This window comes from Glycine max, chromosome 4 (assembly GCF_000004515.6).
Source record: "Glycine max cultivar Williams 82 chromosome 4, Glycine_max_v4.0, whole genome shotgun sequence".
NCBI classification, from domain to species: domain Eukaryota; kingdom Viridiplantae; phylum Streptophyta; class Magnoliopsida; order Fabales; family Fabaceae; genus Glycine; species Glycine max.
Window position 1 is genome coordinate 45,678 of NC_016091.4, and position 18,791 is coordinate 64,468.

Here is an 18,791-nt window from a genome sequence, read left to right on the forward strand (position 1 = left end):
AAAAAATAATCACAGATGAGGAAGAAAGAACAAGAAAACAAGAATATCAATTAACGGAAAATCAAATCAAAGAATAGTTTTTGGGATTAGATTTCATACAATAACATTCAGTAGATTTATTACTATTATTTCTATGCTCATATTGAATTAACTTAAGGCTTCTCCCAATCTCTTTCAAGACACGTGTATTTAATTGAATTGAATCCTATTTTTATGATAACAATGCTCAATTAGATCATTTACACTCTTTCTTAATTCATTTGATCCTTGAAGGATTAGACATACTTTGATGATTTAAAACCTAAGTTCTTTTTGATAGTGGTTCCAATGTTTAGGTTCACTTTTTAATTCTTGAGTTAATTAACTTTTTAGTCATTATTTTATACAAGTTTTACTTTTAGTCCTTCAAATTTTTGCCGAATCTTGGACTTCTTAAAATTTTCTGTTTTATTTTATTTTTACATAGATATATGACGTGACATGTCATGTGGACTATTATTGTTAATATGACAATCACATTTTTTTTCAACTGCCAAAATAAATTATTTAATTTTTATTTTTAGTCCCTTAAAAAAAGTTTGATCAATCTTAGTTCATAAAAAAATTTGTGTTATTAGTCTCTCCCATTAACTTGGACCCCAAACTCCATGTAACCTTCCTTCTTATGGCCATATTTGCAACATCTGAAGCAAATGGAATGCAAACCTTCATAAACAAGATTTAGATGCAAACCTCAAACACAGAAATAAGGAACCAGATAAATCAACCTCCACAAAATTATAGCAAATTGACCCGTGAATGAATGAATGTCAATTTGTCGATCTTCGACACCACTTTGAGTTTACACTCCACTCACCCAAGAAACGGCCGTTGTATAACTCCTAAGACAACTCTGGAATACGACCCAACTGTTGGAAAATAAAATAAAAAATGAAAGAAAATAAATACGAAGAAGATGCACAGTCTTGAATTAAATAACAAAATAACAGTAGCAAAATAAATTTAATTGACAACACATAAATAATGCATTATATCACACAATGAGCACAAGGAAAAATTAAATTAAGGGAAAGAATTAAATAGCCTAGGTTGAAGCGCGTAAACGCTATCCTTAGAGAGAAAACGCCTCCACTGCACGGGTAAGAAATTCTGATTGCGCTCCTCTCCCAAGATACGACAACCCGTTGGTTCCGATCGTGTGCAGCGAAAGGATCCCCGAACCTTATGAACACCAATGCTCTTGCTCTCACAAAAAATAAATTAAGTTTTGTATAGGAAAAGAAAGAGATAAATTTTTGGCAGAAAGAAACCAGAGCTCTCAGTCTGTCATTTCTAGAAAAGAGGAGATAGATATATATAGGCATTTTGCAACAACAAAATATGACCGTTGGAAAACCAACATACAGTTGTCACAACAAATATAACAAACTAGTTTGACTCATTAAAACAAAATCTTAAGAGAATCTAAAATAAATATTATTTTATAAAATAGAATTAATATATATTTATAAATTTTAAATTAAAACACAAATATTTATCAACATTCCCCCACATAATTTAAAATTTTAAAGTATATTTTCTAAAAGATAATTTGTATAAAAACATAAGAGAAAGAGCATGTAATATTGTATTTCGGTATAAGGAACCTTCCGGGTTTGAGCCTTATACCTAGTGTTTATGAACTTCCATCCGAGAAAAATGTAGTGACTTGATTGTCTTGAACTACATATTCTTTAACCGGACTTTAGTACACAACACCTACAATATTGGTGTTCAATTAGGTTCTAATCAGTGGTAGTGCGTTACACGGCCTTGCGCTTGTATCTTGTTTCGTGAGTGTCCTTTAGAGATTAGCCCATATCTCACAGTGGCGGCCCCACCACCACACTCACTAGGTGAATCCTCAAAGAGTGAGTTGTGACCCTCACCCCTACAATAATTGTCATCGGATTCATTAAGAGGTATTTTGTTTTTTTTTTTTATCAAAAATACACATATATAAATACCTCAACCTTAATATTGCCACAATTTATAATACACCTCGTCATAGGAATGAGAAACGGAACAGCTCCGTCAAATTTCATTTTGGTGTACTTTAGTCAACAAACAATTTCGTTGTTACCCGTTGAACTCCATTCATGGGATCACCAATCACACGGAGACGGGTGTCCATTGTTGTAACTAAATAATGGGCTTTAATCCCATTCCCCTCGACGACTCAAGTACTTGTGGACGCGTCAACCCTTTTGTAAGCGGATCCGCAATATTATTTTCTGACCTGACAAAGTCAAGAGAAATGACACCATGAGAAATCAAATTTCTGATAGACTTATGTCTCACTCTTAAGTGTCTTCTTTTTTCATTAAAATTTTTGCTAGTAACTTTAGATATAGCAACTTGACTATCACAATGCATTGGAATTGGAGGTATAGGCTTATTCAACAATGGTAGATCACATAATAAATTTTTAAGAAACTCAGCCTCACTAGTAGCAGTATCTAAAGCAATAATTTCTGCTTCCATAGTAGAACGTGAAATAATAGTTTGTTTAGCAGATTTCCATGATACTGCACCACCAGCTAAAGTAAAAACATAACCACTTGTTGATTTTGTTTCATCAGAATCAGAAATCCAATTTGCATCACTAAACCCCTCAATTACTGTAGGAAAACATGTATAATGAATGCCATAATTGATGGTTCCTTTTAAGTATCTAAAAACTCTTTCTAATGCAATCCAATGAGAATGATCAGGATTATTAGTATACCTTCCTAATCTACCAACTGCATATGCAATGTCAGGCCTAGAGAAGTTTGTCAAATGCAACAAAGAACCGATAATTTGAGAATATTTATGTGAAGAAATTCCTTTACCCAAATTTTTCTTTAGCTTGATGGATGAGTCATAAGGAGTAGAAACAGGTTTCACATCAAAATAATTAAACTTCTTCAACAGCTTTTCAACATAGTGTGATTGGGTTAAAATCATGCCATCATTTTTCTTTATAAGCTTAATACCCAAAATCACATCTACAGGACCAAGGTCCTTCATATCAAAATTTCTAGACAAGAAAGACTTCACATCATTTATGAATTGCATATTACTACCAAATATCAATATGTCATCCACATACAAACATAAAATGACACATCCATTATCATCAAATTGTTTCACATACACACATTTATCAGTATTATTGATTTGAAAACCATAGGAAAGAACAACTTGATCAAATTTTTCGTGCCATTGTTTTGGAGCTTGTTTCAAACCATATAAAGATTTAACAAGTTTGCAAACTTTCTTTTCCTTCCCCTGTTCTACAAAGCCTTCAGGTTGGCTCATATAAATTTCTTCTTCTAATTCACCATTTAAAAAGGCAGTTTTTACATCCATTTGATGAATTTCTAAATTAAAAACACAAGCAAGTGCAATTAAGACCCTAATGGTAGTAACTTTAGAAACAGGAGAATATGTATCAAAGAAATCTACACCTTCTATTTGTTTACACCCAATCACAACAAGTCTTGCCTTAAATTTTTCTATAGATCCATCAGTTCTTAATTTCTTTCGAAAAACCCACTTACAACCTATACTTTTACAACCAGGGGAAAGATCAGTAAGAAACCAAGTTTTATTATTTTTAAGAGAACTCATTTCATCAATAATAGCTTCTTTCCAAAAAGGTGCATCAATAGACCTCATGGCCTCACCATAAGTTTTAGGATCATCTTCAAGCAAAAAAGAGCAAAATTCAGAACCAAAATCCTTAACTTTTTTAGATCTTTTACTCCTCCTAGGTTCAAACACAATGTCCTTATTAGTATTACTACAAGTAGACAAATTAGAACAAGAAGTATCACAAACAGATTTAGACAATTTATTTTTCAAAGGAAAAATATTTTCAAAGAAAGTAGCATCTCTAGATTCCATAATAGTACCATTAGAAATTTCATACACTTCTGAATTAACTACCAAAAATCTATAAGTAGTACTATGCATAGAGTATCCAACAAAAACACAATCAACAGTTTTTGGTCCAATTTTCCTTTTCTTATTAATGGGAATGTTTACCTTTGCTAGACACCCCCACACTTTAAGATATTTCAGGTTTGGTTCTCTTTTTCTCCATAGCTCATAAGGGGTTTTTTCAAAATTTTTATAAGGCACTCTATTAAGAATATGACATGCAGAATACAAAGCTTCACCCCACATATTACTTGGTAAACCAGAACTTACAAGCATAGCATTCACCATATCAAGCAATGTACGATTCTTTCTTTCCGCAATACCATTAGATTGAGGAGCATACGGAGGTGTCACTTCATGAATAATACCATGCATTTCACAAAAATTACTCATGTCTAAAGATGTGTATTCTCCACCTCTATCGGAACGTAAAATTTTAATTTTTCTTTCTAATTGATTTTCTACTTCTGTTTTATATACTTTGAACTTATCAAACAATTCACTTTTGTGATTAACTAAATACACATAACAATATTTGGAGAAATCATCAATAAAAGTAATAAAATATCTCTTACCACCACGTGTTAACACATCATTACTATCACATACATCACTATGAACCAATTCAAGCAAGTTAGTTTCTTTTTCAATACATGTAGTAAAACTCTTTCTAGGTTGTTTTGCTTGAATACATGTTTCACATTTTTGTTTTAAATCAATGGAAGCCTTAGGAATAAGATTAAGAGACATCATTCTTTTGATAGAATTCAAATTCACATGTCCAAGTCTAGCATGCCATATATTAGAACATTCAACATTTGCAACAAAAGAAGAAATATTGGATATTTTATTAATAGAATGAGACATAAGATTTAACTTAAACAAACCATCACAAATGTAGCCTTTACCAATAAAATTACCATGTCTCGTAATAACAACTCTATTGGATTCAAAGACAACCTTGTACCCTTGTTGGACTAACAAAGAAGTACTTATTAAATTTTTCCTAATATCAGAAATATGATAGGCACCATCTAAAACAATAAAGTTTCCCGAAGATAGCTCTAGCTTCACTTGACCTTCTCCTAACACATGTGCCATACTCCCATTCCCCATGCTCACAGTACGTGTGCTTGATTCCTGATATAAAGAAAATAATTTTTTATCAGCACACACATGAACATTAGCCCCGGAGTCTATGAACCAATCATTTGAGTTAAAAACACAATTTAACTCAGGGCTAGTGACATGGTACCTGTCAGATGGGGAATCAGAGGCAGCACTGGTGGTAACAACATTAGCCTGCGGTTTAGGGAAAGACGTGGGCTGGCGATGACGTTGAAAACAATTCTTAGCCAAATGATTAGCTCGCCCACAAACAAAGCAAAAAATTTCATTCCCCGAATTTTTATCCTTAGGCTTATTGTTGTTATTAAAAGCATTGTTCTTATTTTTAGAAAATGAAGGCTTTCTACCAAATTTATTTTTGTTAAACCCATGCCTTTTGAAGGACTTAGAGAAAGGTTTGCTAGAGCTCTCAACAAGATAGGCCTTAGAGTGAGAATCAGATTTTTGCAAGTGTTTTTGAGATGAACGATGTTTATCCTCAATGCAGAGACAGACAAGCAAATCATCAAAGGTAAAACTTTCATGTTTATGTTTCAAGCTTCGAGCAAAATCAGTCCACGAAGGAGGCAATTTTGATATCATGAAAGCCACAAGCATAATGTCAGGCAAAACAATTCCTTTCAATTTCATGTCATAAACAATGTTTTCAAATTCATGGATCTGATCTGAAATAGATTTTCCATCAATCATTTGAAACTCAATCATTTTTTCACAAGAGTAACGACTTAAACCTTTTTCAACAGATTCATATTTCAATTCAAGTGTTTCCCATAACTCAACAGAAGTTTTGGTATGACAAAAAATCTTATATATGTTATCAGCCAAAGCACTTAAAATGCGTCCATGACATAAAATATCTTTATCAGAAACATCATGCTTAATGGTTGCATCAGTTTGAACTATATCAGTAGAGGAAGTTGAAGTTTTTATTTCTCTTTTAGAAATCACAGAGTATAAATCCAATTCAGTAAGCCAGAATTTCATTTGTTGTTGCCAACAGAAAAAATTTTCACCCGTAAATTTTTCAGGCTTACTGGAAAGGGACTTAATCATATCCATGGCGGACATTTTGATAAAATAGGATGCTACTGCAAAAAGACTATGCAACATCTGAAGCAAATGGCCATATTTGCAACATCTGAAGCAAATGGAATGCAAACCTTCATAAACAAGATTTAGATGCAAACCTCAAACACAGAAATAAGGAACCAGATAAATCAACCTCCACAAAATTATAGCAAATTGACCCGTGAATGAATGAATGTCAATTTATCGATCTTCGACACCACTTTGAGTTTACACTCCACTCACCCAAGAAACGGCCGTTGTATAACTCCTAAGACAACTCTGGAATACAACCCAACATCACGACCTTCATCACCTTTAACACTTGCCAAAAAGAATGGCCTCAACCTTTGTCTAACAAATAATGGTCAACAATTGTCCACAATCCCTCAAAAAAGGCATGTTTTTAATCCTCTTCTCGCTAACAAATAATGGTCAACAATAAAAGTATGTTTGTAATCCTTTTCTTATGAATCAAAGGGTTAAAGCCAAAAAAAAATAATTCAAAGTATGCAAATAGATTTCCAAAAGTTTAATTACAGAATGTGTAATATACAGGCTTCCAAAAAATTAATTATAGAGTATACGATTTTATACTTGGAATATAAACTCCAAAACAATAAAACCACACTTACTAAAAGCATTATTTAAGGAAAAAAATTAGAGGTGTGAATGGAAAACTTATTTTTTATTTTTACAAAAAGCAAGTCTATTTATTAAATAAATTAGATCAATTTTTACAAGAAATTGATTTATTTAAACAAGCTAGGCTTCAATCCATCCAAATCATTCTTAAGCCTAATAGGCTAACTTATTTAAGTCAATACTACTAATAATAATATTTCATTTAATCCAATAGTCAAATTATTATTATTAATTATTATATTGAATTTTTATTACTACATTTTGAAATTAAATATTAATTTATTAAACAATTAAGCTTAATGGTTTACATATTAATTTACATCTATTAGCCTATTTAGATGTAAATTTTTCTTAGCCTATTCAAAATATTTTTTTTAATACAGATAACAAATATCCATCACCGGAAACAATTTTATTTAAGCCAAATAAGACAACAGGTCACCAATAAAGCCAAGTCCAGCCTAGCTCATTTTCATCCTAGGTAGTCACACATGCCCTTTATTATAAAATTAAATCACGAGGATATATAATTATGATCCGGAATGGTTATGAAATGCACGTGGAATGACGAACAAGTGCAAATCTACAAAGCCTTTAAAAGTAAAGCTTTCTATCACATGAATGAAGAATAGGGATATATGAGATTCCCATTGGCATCACAAGACAAAATTTCACTCTCGGAATACTCGGGATGGTGGCCATAATTTTGTTCCAGCGCATTCTCGTATTCATTTTTTAGCCCAGATCATAGCCTCTTTTAGGCAGTGGATTTGAAAATAAGAAATATCCCTATCGTACGTCACTTTTAAGTTCAATATCAATAACTCCGCAACACTTCCGTTGATATCTGAAAACAACTACTCTTACATTGTGAATATTTTTCTTCCTCATCCAGCATTAAGACTCTTCGATCTGAAGTAGCTTCAAAGATTCTGGACCAACAAGGAATATACGTCGTGAGGTTTGATATCTGAAAACGACTACTCCTTTATATGCTGTCCTGGGCACACCATCCTGGAAATGGTCAAATGCAGAGAAAAAAATGTAGGACAAAATTAGATCTATCCACAAGAAGAAAAAGGCATATAAGAGTAGATGGGAAACATAGACCAGGGTCGTTACGCACAGCTACACCACATACAATCTACATGCATGGTCAGATGAAATCAATAATATATTCTCCTACAGGCCACACAGCTTAAAAGTATTCTCAAATGTATGTTCAGGCTTTGATTCAAATTACTGCATTTACTATTCACCATCCTACCCAACCAACAAACCAAACAAATGGAAAACTTCTAAGGAATCCTTAACCTTCGATCCACTTGGGAAAATTAACTACCATAGCATGCCTGCCTTCTGATGCAGAAACTCACAGCCTTCTAATACGTATTCTAACCTAGCTTTTTGTTTCAAATTTCATCCAGGACTCAGACTAGGTTAGTTGCATTCTAAAACTATTCCAGTGTATAATCTGCCACAGTAGATTGAAATCAGGCATTGAAATTCAGGGCTCTCCATTGCATAATATGATGCATTGCCTTTTAAAAGTTAAGAATAAAAATAGTTGAATTACCTTCCACTCTTGAAATATACCAAATTGGTGAGCAATGTTTTCAAAGTCTGACTGATCTTTATATTTGATGCGCACATTGCCATCTATATTAGATGCCTTTAGAACCATGTCAGCTCCATAGACAGGTGTAGCTTTCTTAATAACATTCGCAAAGTGCATAGAATATTTATCCTGGAAATGGCAAAACAAACTTCACGTACCATTACAGCATTCCTTTACAAATGCTCAGACACAAACAGAATGCAGCATCTCACCTCCAGTAAATAGCTCAGATCCATTAATTTCCAATCAACCTTCCAAAAATCCAAAGTAAAATAACATTATTCTAATAGTACAAAACATATTTAAGACTGTATTGTTTCATAAAGCAGGTGTACCTTGACATCATTCAGCTTGATTGGCTCAAGATATTGCTTAAAAAACTGTCCCAAACTAGAACCCTGTAAAGATTACAGGACTTGTAAAAATTGCATGAACAAAACCCACGAACAAGGATTTGAGAGTAAATGGAAAGTTAAAACAGTTAAATAGAGAACCCATGATATCTGTTTTAACTTTTTTATAGCTCTCTATATCATTATAATAAATGAAAGGATAAGCTACACTAAGGACAATGCAATATTCTCCTAGAAAAACATAACAAAAACAGAAAATACAAGAAATAATGCTTACAAGAATGAACAGACAAAGCCACCCTATTGAAGAAACCACTGATTAAATACATTAAAGAAGCTAACAGGACAGATAGATGTCTAATTTTAGTTGTTAAAAGTTCTAGAAATACAACATATAGAAGCGAGTATCCAACACACAAAATCTTATTCTGTAAGAAACATCATGAACTTCAGTCAGTGAATATGCAAAAAAAAAAAACATTTAGCATAAAAAATTGTATCCTACTCCAGATTACCCATGAATGCATGCCATCTTTAAAGAAATAAACTAGAAAACTAGATTCTTATTCACCCAGAAAAGGCAACTTTGCAAGTAAATACTCTTCTAATTTATTTTAGTTTTTACTAGACCAATAAATATTCTTCTAATTATGAGGTTCATAGCCTGCGAAGGTTCTACAGAATATAACTCAGCGATATAAAAGGTCAATCTTCTGAGTACAATTAGCAAACTTACATGCTCACCAAAATTATATGTTCTGCATACTTCGGGCCGGATAAACTGTCGTCCTTTATGATTCTCTTTAAGTCTCAACCAGTCATCCCAGTAAGTGAAATTTTGTCAAAGAAAAATTTACGTACAAAATACAATTTTACTGAAATTAAACAAGGGCGAATCTTAAATATGGAAATCTTATAAGAACCCTGGTCACACTACAAAAGCGCTATTGTAGTTGGAGAGCCCACACAAGCTGGCTGTGCACTAGTCCTTTGACTAGTCCCGAGCAAAATGCTGACATCATTGCATGCATTGCTTGTTTACATCTGAGACATGATGGAAGGCTCTAATACCAATTGACAAGCACCCAAACACTTGGGAGCCCTCCCTTAAAAGCTAGTTATTAAGGAGAGAATCAACTACTAAAGGTCTCCACAGAGCATTCCATATTTACTCAATGTGAGACTTAGGCACCCTATAATACCTAATTCCCTATCAATATCCCATTAAAAATTCACTGTGAAGGAAAAATTAGCACTAAACATGATTATGTACAATTTATTAGCTTGACTAACTGCTCCAATTCCAAATGGTCATTAGTGTTGAATTCCCATACCAATTAGAGATATGGCCAATGTAGTCCTTATAAGGCTTGCAGTCCTCACCTTTCAAGTCATTTTATGGGATTGAGTCAAGCTTTAAGACCAAATTCAAGATAGTATCAAAGCCTATCTTAGATCTATTATTGGGCAACCCTTATTTGTCCATGCTCTAGATGTCTATTCCTGGGTGTAATCGGTGTTGTTAAAAAGTGGCCATGGCAGCGCCATGGTGGAAATCCTACTGGCTGCCATACAAAGGCAGTGGCATTGTGGATTTTTCATGGCACGCCATGGCGGCTGCTATCCGTGTTGTGCTTATGGTGTCCAGAACGGCTATGGCTGAAGATGACCTAGTTGGGTCATGTGACCTGATCTAGGCCCAAATGAAAAAGGGTTTAAAACCCTAAAACTTTAATAAGAAATCTGTTGGGACAGTTGACCCGGTCCATAAGCGGCCCACTTCTCTTGTGAAAACAATTTTTTAAAAAAGAATGGGTTGGGATGCATGACCTGACCCAAACCCAGCCCAATTCTAAAATTTAGGCCAGAAACTTCTTCATTCCCAAATACCTTCTCAATGCACAACCCTATTTGCAGTTCGCAGCCAACCTACCCTCTTCGAAACCTCAAACGGCATACAAACGCCATTGTGAACCCAAACCCGACATGCACCACCTCTAGATGCCACCCAAATGTCGACACACATCACCTCTCAACATGACTGCACCATCTTCACACCAAACCGCAAGCTCTAACCATCTCCGGCAATATATATATTGTCCGCCATGGCTTCTGCCATTTGCTGCCTCGTCATCTGCCATATGTTTATGGCAGATTTTGGGCTCTCCACCATCCGCTATTAACAACACTGGGTGTAATAAGGTGTTGTTATTAGGTCACCCGCATTTATTCATGCTCTAAATGTCTAGTCTTGGGCATGAAGGGGTGTATTGAGATCCCACATAGACTAGAGATATGGCTAATGTAGTCCTTGTAAAGTTTGGACAGTCCTTACCTCACAAGTTGGTTTTGTGGGGTTAAGGCGTTAAGTTGTAAACCCAAATTTTAAGATGGTATCAAAACCTATTCAAGATCTATTATTGGGTCACCTGCAAATGTCCACACTCTAGATGCCTATTCCTAGGCATGAGGGGGCGTTATTATTAGGCAACCCGCATTTGTCTATGCACCAAATGTCCAGTTGTGGGCATGAGGGGGTGGGTTAAACTCCCACATCAATTAGAGATATGACCAGTGTAGCTCTTATAAGGCTTGGGCAGCCCCCACATTATAATCTGGTTTTGTGGGATTAATCGAACCTTAAGTCCAAATTCTACAAATTAGTATTCTTATATGATAAATATTTTTGCCAAGAGTTACTTATTTGGAATACTCCCAATAAACAAATATGGCAGACACAAACAAGAATGTATGAAATATTAAGGATATGCTTTAGGCCATTTTGGTGATAGCTCATTCCATGTAGATCTGGCCAGCATCCATCCTAATCCAGGAAAGAAGTCAGAGCGATAAAGTTCATCTGCAGATTAGATCAAACAAAATTCATCAGAATAGCAGCAGTGATCTTCCAAGACAAAATGATATTTTCAAGAACATGATTTTATTTTTGGACACATCATACCTGTAAAAGTTAACAGAGGAAGTATATGATCTCATATTTAGAAACTCATTACTATGCATTGAAATCCTGTATTTTTTAAGTGTTTGAGTGAATTTAAAAGAAAAAATTATGACCATGGAAGGCAAAGGCCAGTGGAACAAGGAGGTCCTGGAAATACCATTGCTGTAGAAAAAAACATGATCCCTTCAAATAAAAGTTTATGCCATCCTCAACCTTCTTTATTTTTATGAAAAATGAAGATAAAAATTTTAGTAACCAAAACATTTTCCTTTCCCTATTTTACCACTTAAAATGAGACAAGTGAATATTATTTTCTGATTTTTTAACTACAAACACTGATGCTTTTATATAGACTGAGCCTAATCAATGATAATCAGTGAATATTACCATCACAAATTTTTGGAAAGCATTTCTTTCTCTATTAGAATTCTTCTGGGTCTCCATCAGTGTGGCAGAACCTCTGGTTTGAGGCTCCACACGATCATTCACTAGAGGTGGTGTTGCAGTTTCACTTGCGGTTGGTGCATGAAGAGAATGAATTGGCACTGGTCATTGCCATTTTCACCATTGGAGATAACAAGGTTCAGAGCCGAAGCTTTGATACCATATCAGAACAGAGAAGGAAATATTTTATTCCTCTAGATCTTTTTAAATAGTACAGCCATCGATTTATAGACAGAATTAGTCACAAAGAGGAAACCAAATTGGCAACAATCATGGAGAAAAATCAGGAATCAATAGCCTATCACGTTATTACTTATGATCTAATCATAATACAAATTTTATTCAAATGTGATTCTGAACAGATTTGTTAACAATATCAAATCAAGACATGAATTAGAAAATAACAGATAGAAAATTAGAGACAAACATGTGACAGTGTTATAAATGAAACCTACAGACAAATAAACTTACATGGATCATGTACAAACTGCTTTTGTCCATTGTCATTCCATGAGGAAACAGCCATAATGGATCTAGAATAGAAATATTAACAACAGAGATTCCGGAGTCTTAAAAAACTAGTGCAGTGAATCAAAAGAAAATAAATTCAGCATTCTGCGCTTCTAGAACACATACTTATCCTTCTCAAGGAGACTCGCTGCAGCTTCAAAATAATCAAAGAAATCAGGTGCTATTTCCATGTCATCTGAGATTGGATAAAGTTATTGTATTAGCTTCCATGTTTTTACCAATGATAAAAAGATTAAAAAAAGCTTAATTATTAATTTGGTCCCTTAATTATTTTAAAAAGCTCAATTAGGTCCCTCTATTTCCGAATGCTCCAATCATGACCTCTAATTTTCAAAAATGTCTCAACCGGGTCCTTTTCGTCCAATTGAAGTTGACGCCGTTAAGATTGCAAATTCCAACGGTTTTTGTTATGAATAGAGGCACCACTATATTTATTATTATTTTCAAATTAAAATATACATACATACATACATATATATATATATATATATATATATATATATATATAATTTTAAAAAAAATGAAACAATTTTAAAATTCGAATTGGATGCGTCGTCAAAGGCCATTGCCAAGGTGAAACCAGTGTTGTTAAATGGCGGCCATGGCGGCGCCATGGCGGTTTTTCGAAAAAACGCCACCGAATAGCGGTGGCGTGGCGGGTTTGGGATGGCGGCCGCATTAGCCTTGGCGGTCGTGGCGGTTATGGCGGGGTGGCGGAAAATGGCGTTTTTTTTTTGCTTTTTGTCCGCGGTAGGAGTTGGGCTGACCCGACCCAACCCTACCCGGTTATTCATTCAGCTAAAAGACCCTCCAGCACAGCTCTGTGATTCAGAACAACCTTCCATCTAAGAGAGAACCCAACCGCGAGCCTCCCCTGCACCAGCCGCGTCCCTCCCGCACCCCACACGCGCACCCAGCCGCGACACCCGCAGCCGCACGCGCACGCAGCCGCGACGACCTCCGGCAGCGACGCACCGGCACAAACGGCAGCGACGAGCTCCGGCAGCGACGCACCTGTCAGGAACGGCGGCCTGCAGCGAGAAGTTCTCGCGGAGAAGACGAAGCTGTCGCGAAGAAGAAGAAGACGCAGGTTTTCTTAGTTTTATTTTTGCTGTTTGACACCCCCTGTTTTCTGTCTGCAGCTTTTTTTTTCCTTTTGCTATTTGACACCCCTTTTTACTTTTAACAGTCCCATTTTTTTTTCGTATTTGACACTACAATTTTTTTTTTCTGTTCAGTCCTCTTTTAAATGGCTGAGTTTATTTGAACTCTTTAATGAGTTTATTTGGTGTTGGTACTTGATTATTGTATGAACTCATGAAACTTTTTTAGTTTATTTGAATGCAATCCTTTGTTTTTTTCAATTTCAATGAGTTTATATATATGTTTTTTTTTTTTTGGTCCGCCATGACATCCGCCATTTTCCGCTACGCCATCCGCCATATTTTTATGGCGGATTTTTTACTTTCCGCCATGAACCGCCATCCGCCATTAACAACATTGGGTGAAACTCTCAAACTCCATCATCATCGCCAAACGAAGCCTCGTCCTTTAATTCCTCCACGTGGCTCTCAGGCATTAACATGTCAGCAACCGGTGAGTCCTCTTCATCATCAAATTGGTAAAACCCCTCCAGCCTTGGTAGCTTCCCTTTGTTACACGTCCTTATTACGTGTTTAGGGGTTTCGATTTGTGTTTCAAAACACAACACCACAGCCGCCACACCATCATTCCTCGCTGCTATGCTGTGGGCACCAATGAGGTCCATCACGCCCACCTTGGAGATGGTGAGATTCAGCAACGTGCACGAGAGAAGGGGAGGAAGATGACCTCTGGTAATGGTAGCGATATGCACCGTCACCATCATGGCTGTGATGGTCCTTAGGGTGGGTAGGGTTCTGATTGAGATTATTTACGGGTGGTTAGGGTTTTGACTTCTGATTGCTTTTTGGTTCTGAAAATTGGATTGTGGTTCTTGTTGTTGTACATGATGGTGGTGATTGGCGAAGGTGAGAAGAAATACAACGGGAAGCTTTTTATTTTTTAAAATAGTAATAAATGTAAAACTGTCACTATTTGTAAAGGAAAACTGTCACAACTCACATCCTAACAGCATCAGTTTAATTGGACGGATAAAACCTGATTGGGGCATCTTTTTAAAATTAGAGGACCTTATTGGAGCGTTCTAAAATAGCGGGGCCTAATTTAGCTTTTTTAAAATAATTAAGGGACCAAATTAATAATTAAGCCTTAAAAAAATACATAATGTTGAAAAGATATAGTCCATTTCACCTTCAAGGATGATTACACGGCTGAAGTTATGCTTGTAGAACAGTTGATCTAGAGCCCACTTGTAATGACCTGATAACGGAATCAATTGAATATTCTTTAGGCAAAATTGCAAATTTGGTCCCTCAGTTTATCTCCAGTTTCGGATTTGGTCCCCTAGTAATTTAATTCACAAATTTGGTCCCCCTATTTTGTAAAATCGTACAATGTTGGTCCTCCAGGCCACAATTGGATGTTGACCGTTAACAAGTGATGTTGACTGCCACGTGTCAGATTCTTATTGGATGATAACTGTCACGTGTCATGTTCTGATTGGATGTCAACTCCACGAAAGATGAAATGAATTGTTTTTTCATTGACCAATCAGAACATGACACGTGACAATCATTATCCAATAAGAATGTGAAACGTGACAGTCAACATCACTTGTTAACAATCAACGTCCAATTGTAGCCTAGGAGACTAACATTGCACGACTTTACAAAATAGGGGGACCAAATTTGTGAATTAAATTATTCGGAGACCAAATCCGAAACTAGAGATAAACTGGGGGACCAAAAATGCAATTTTGTCTATTCTTTATAGAGAACACAACAAGGAAACCATGAAGAAAACTCTTACGTGCAATTTTGTAGTAAGCAGTTAACTCTCCTGGCCGTTCAGTTTGAACTGGTTCAAAATCCAAGTGCTGCATCAAACTATTATTATTAGTAAAGAGAACCTGGTTTTTTATTATCAAACTATTAGGTCCCTCAATAGCCACAAATCAGAAATTATTGAGATCAAAATAATTTTAGTGAGAACACAATATTAGTTTTATATCTCTAGCACATCACTATGATAAGAAATTTGAAAATGAATAATCTTGAATTCTTTATGTAAGACTAAGGAACTCCCCAACTCAAATACTCTTACATCAGTAATTCTGAATTCAAGATCTTTGATGCTTCATTTGCTAAGCAATCTAGACAAATTGAATAGCCTACTTTTTCAAAGATAACAAAAGGCACCATAACAGTTTTTTTTTTTACTTATTGGAGTATAGTTTTACTACTGTGTATCTTTTATTTTCATTCCTATTTTAACTCGCACACCAATGCAAAAGCTCATCAGCTTCACATAGTACTACTTTGGAGAAACAAACAATTTCTGAGTTCCTTCCCTGTACTCAGGCCTTAGTTGATGCTCTAACAGAGATTGGTGATTTTGTCTCTTCAAAGGAGCAACTTGATATCATTCTTCAGGGATTACCTGAAGAATACGAATCTACAGTTTCCATAATTAGTAGCAGGTTTGATCCTCTTTCAATTGATGAAGTTGAAGCCATGGTTATGAAACTCTCGAGTTAACTCGCTAACTCTTACGAGTTTACGAGTCCATTTGTCCTCTACGAGTTGACTCTTGAATAAATTCTTTTTTTAGTAGACTTTGGGTAAACTCTAAGTATAGTCGGTAGACTCGAGTTTACCACCGAGTCAACGAGTTAGCAAGTTAAAAAAATTAGACCAAAATGTAAGTAAGTTTTTATTGTTTTCTGTCTATTTAGTATTCAACATACCTTCATTTAGTGTGTTTTTCTCAAATACATAATTCTCACCTTTAATAATATCAAATCCTTGTTCTCTAATAACATCAAACCCTTAATGAGAATAATCTACCACTACTATAACCTCTACAAGTTATTGTTTAGTGGTGATGCATTATTACTAGACTTGGTTATTTAAATATTTTGAATTTTATGATTTACTGTTTTACTTTATTATATTGTTGAAATGTTTAATTAGTATGTTATTTATAGATATTTTGTTATTATTTTTATATGAAGTAGACTCTTACGAGTCTACGAGTTGAGTCTATGAGTCGAGTCTATGGAACTCTCACGAGTCTGCGCAAACTTTTGAGTTTGATAACCTTGGTTGAAACCCTACTACTTGCACATGAAACACAATTGGAAAAATTCAAGAAGGCAATAAATACAATTTCACATTCTCGCTGTCAATGTAATTTTTTTACATTCTATCATTTTCTCTTGTTTTCTCTCTGATTCTTCTTTCCTAATAAAAAAACTATAAATCTGTGAAATGGAACCCCATCTGTATTAACATTATGCAATTCAGGCAGAAGAAACAGAGTGCTTGCAAATTTCTGTATCTTGGCTTGCACACAAATATCTTATTAGTATAATTATAAATAATTAAGGAGCTAATCGTTGGTCATTAACAAATTTACAGTAATCATCACAATTATAGCTGACTATCAATTTACACACTAATATGTACAACATGTAATTGGCCTTTGAAAATTGAAAATACTAGGATACAGATATACCGAACTGATTTTCAAAGTACAGCTCATTTATGTAAATGTATATACCTGCATATAAGATAACTGATCATAGCTCAAAGCCTTACTTTTAACATTTGGATTTGATCCATCCTGAATAGATAATGAAGGACCACAATCAGCTGTCTATGTTCTATTTGCATTTACAAAATGTTGACAATGTCTCAATCATTTCAGGGAGACAAAAGAAACTCCTTTAAAGTACAAACCAGAAGGCTAAACATATAAAATACCTGAGATACAAATAAAGGATATCTTGAAGAAATGGGCCTTTGGTATCTGTAAAAATAAATAGATCATGACTCAGATGGACAAAAAAAATACTTGCATTATCAAGTATAAAAGATTAATAAATAAAATGTTATATATGATGCATACTTTAATACAGAATTAATAGTCCTCTCTAGGTAATCAGCACGATTACATGCCATGATCACAACAGCAGCCACCGGAACCTAAAACATTCAGCACAGAGAATCACACAATATAAACTCTAGAAAGAGGAATAGAAGACAGAGAAGACTGTCAAACATTCAGCTCAACCTGCATTTTATCAATCAGCCTCTGTAGGTCTTTTCCTGAAATGTTTATTTATAGAATAGAATGGTAAGTATCTTGGATAACTAATAGACAAAAAAAATCCTGATTAGATTGTTTATAAAATTTAGGACCTGGTGAACTACTAAATATGTTAATATTTATATGAAACTAACAATGTAGAGCGCATATAATGTAAGATGCATAACTTTAAGAATAATAAATTTGATTGACAGCTTGGATTCATGAAGAGTTTTCTGATCATACAGAAGAGTTTGATTATGACGACTTACAACTGCAAATGGTCACATATGTTGTGTCAATAATGAAGAATCACATTGTTGTGCAGTTGCTTATTACAGTTGCACACTAAGTCAACCCTACTGAAGAAATCCCAGAAAACTAGGAGTGTGCAAAAAAATTAAACCGAACCAATCCGTTTCATAGAAATGCTTCGGTTAACTGAACTTTTTTTATAAAGCAGTTCAATTCAATTCATTAGAAAAACCAATCCATATATGGGTATAAAGTGGATAACCGAATTGAACTGAACCAAACATGATAAGCCAATATACGTGAATCTTCCTATTTAGCCATCCCAGACATCAATTCCCTAGAAATAGGAATAGAAACAGTTTCCAACAGCAGCAAATACAAAACTGATGAATATAAACAGTCTAGACTTTAAATGCTAGTCAAGACACATTTCCAACATCAATAAGAAGGGATAGGGACTAAAATAAAATAAAAAAGATTATAAGGACCATAATAGAAAAACAAAATTAATAACGACCAACTTGAACTAATTAAATAAATAGAACCAAATTAGTAATTTAGTCTTTTTTGTTTTTTATTTAAAGCATAACAAATAATATGATAAACTAAAGAATAATAACTAAAAAAATATAAT

At 34.6% G+C, this 18,791-nt stretch overlaps 1 protein-coding gene across 1 annotated transcript in view; it reads right to left on the minus strand.

Annotated features, from left to right (window-relative positions):
* Positions 1-7,301: 7,301 nt before the first annotated feature.
* LOC100776378 (alpha-1,3-mannosyl-glycoprotein 2-beta-N-acetylglucosaminyltransferase) overlaps positions 7,302-18,791 on the minus strand; it is a 14,418-nt gene continuing 2,928 nt past the window's right edge. The window contains exons 5-18 of the mRNA XM_003523932.5: positions 17,888-17,922; positions 17,723-17,799; positions 17,578-17,623; positions 17,375-17,437; positions 15,623-15,689; positions 15,005-15,073; positions 12,818-12,887; positions 12,653-12,714; positions 11,545-11,635; positions 9,512-9,605; positions 8,758-8,820; positions 8,635-8,673; positions 8,381-8,551; positions 7,302-7,818 (exon numbers count right to left, since the gene is read on the minus strand). Of these exons, the coding sequence (XP_003523980.1) occupies positions 7,702-7,818; positions 8,381-8,551; positions 8,635-8,673; positions 8,758-8,820; positions 9,512-9,605; positions 11,545-11,635; positions 12,653-12,714; positions 12,818-12,887; positions 15,005-15,073; positions 15,623-15,689; positions 17,375-17,437; positions 17,578-17,623; positions 17,723-17,799; positions 17,888-17,922 (1,064 nt within the window). The 3' untranslated portion in view covers positions 7,302-7,701. The remainder of the gene's footprint in view (positions 7,819-8,380; positions 8,552-8,634; positions 8,674-8,757; positions 8,821-9,511; positions 9,606-11,544; positions 11,636-12,652; positions 12,715-12,817; positions 12,888-15,004; positions 15,074-15,622; positions 15,690-17,374; positions 17,438-17,577; positions 17,624-17,722; positions 17,800-17,887; positions 17,923-18,791) is intronic.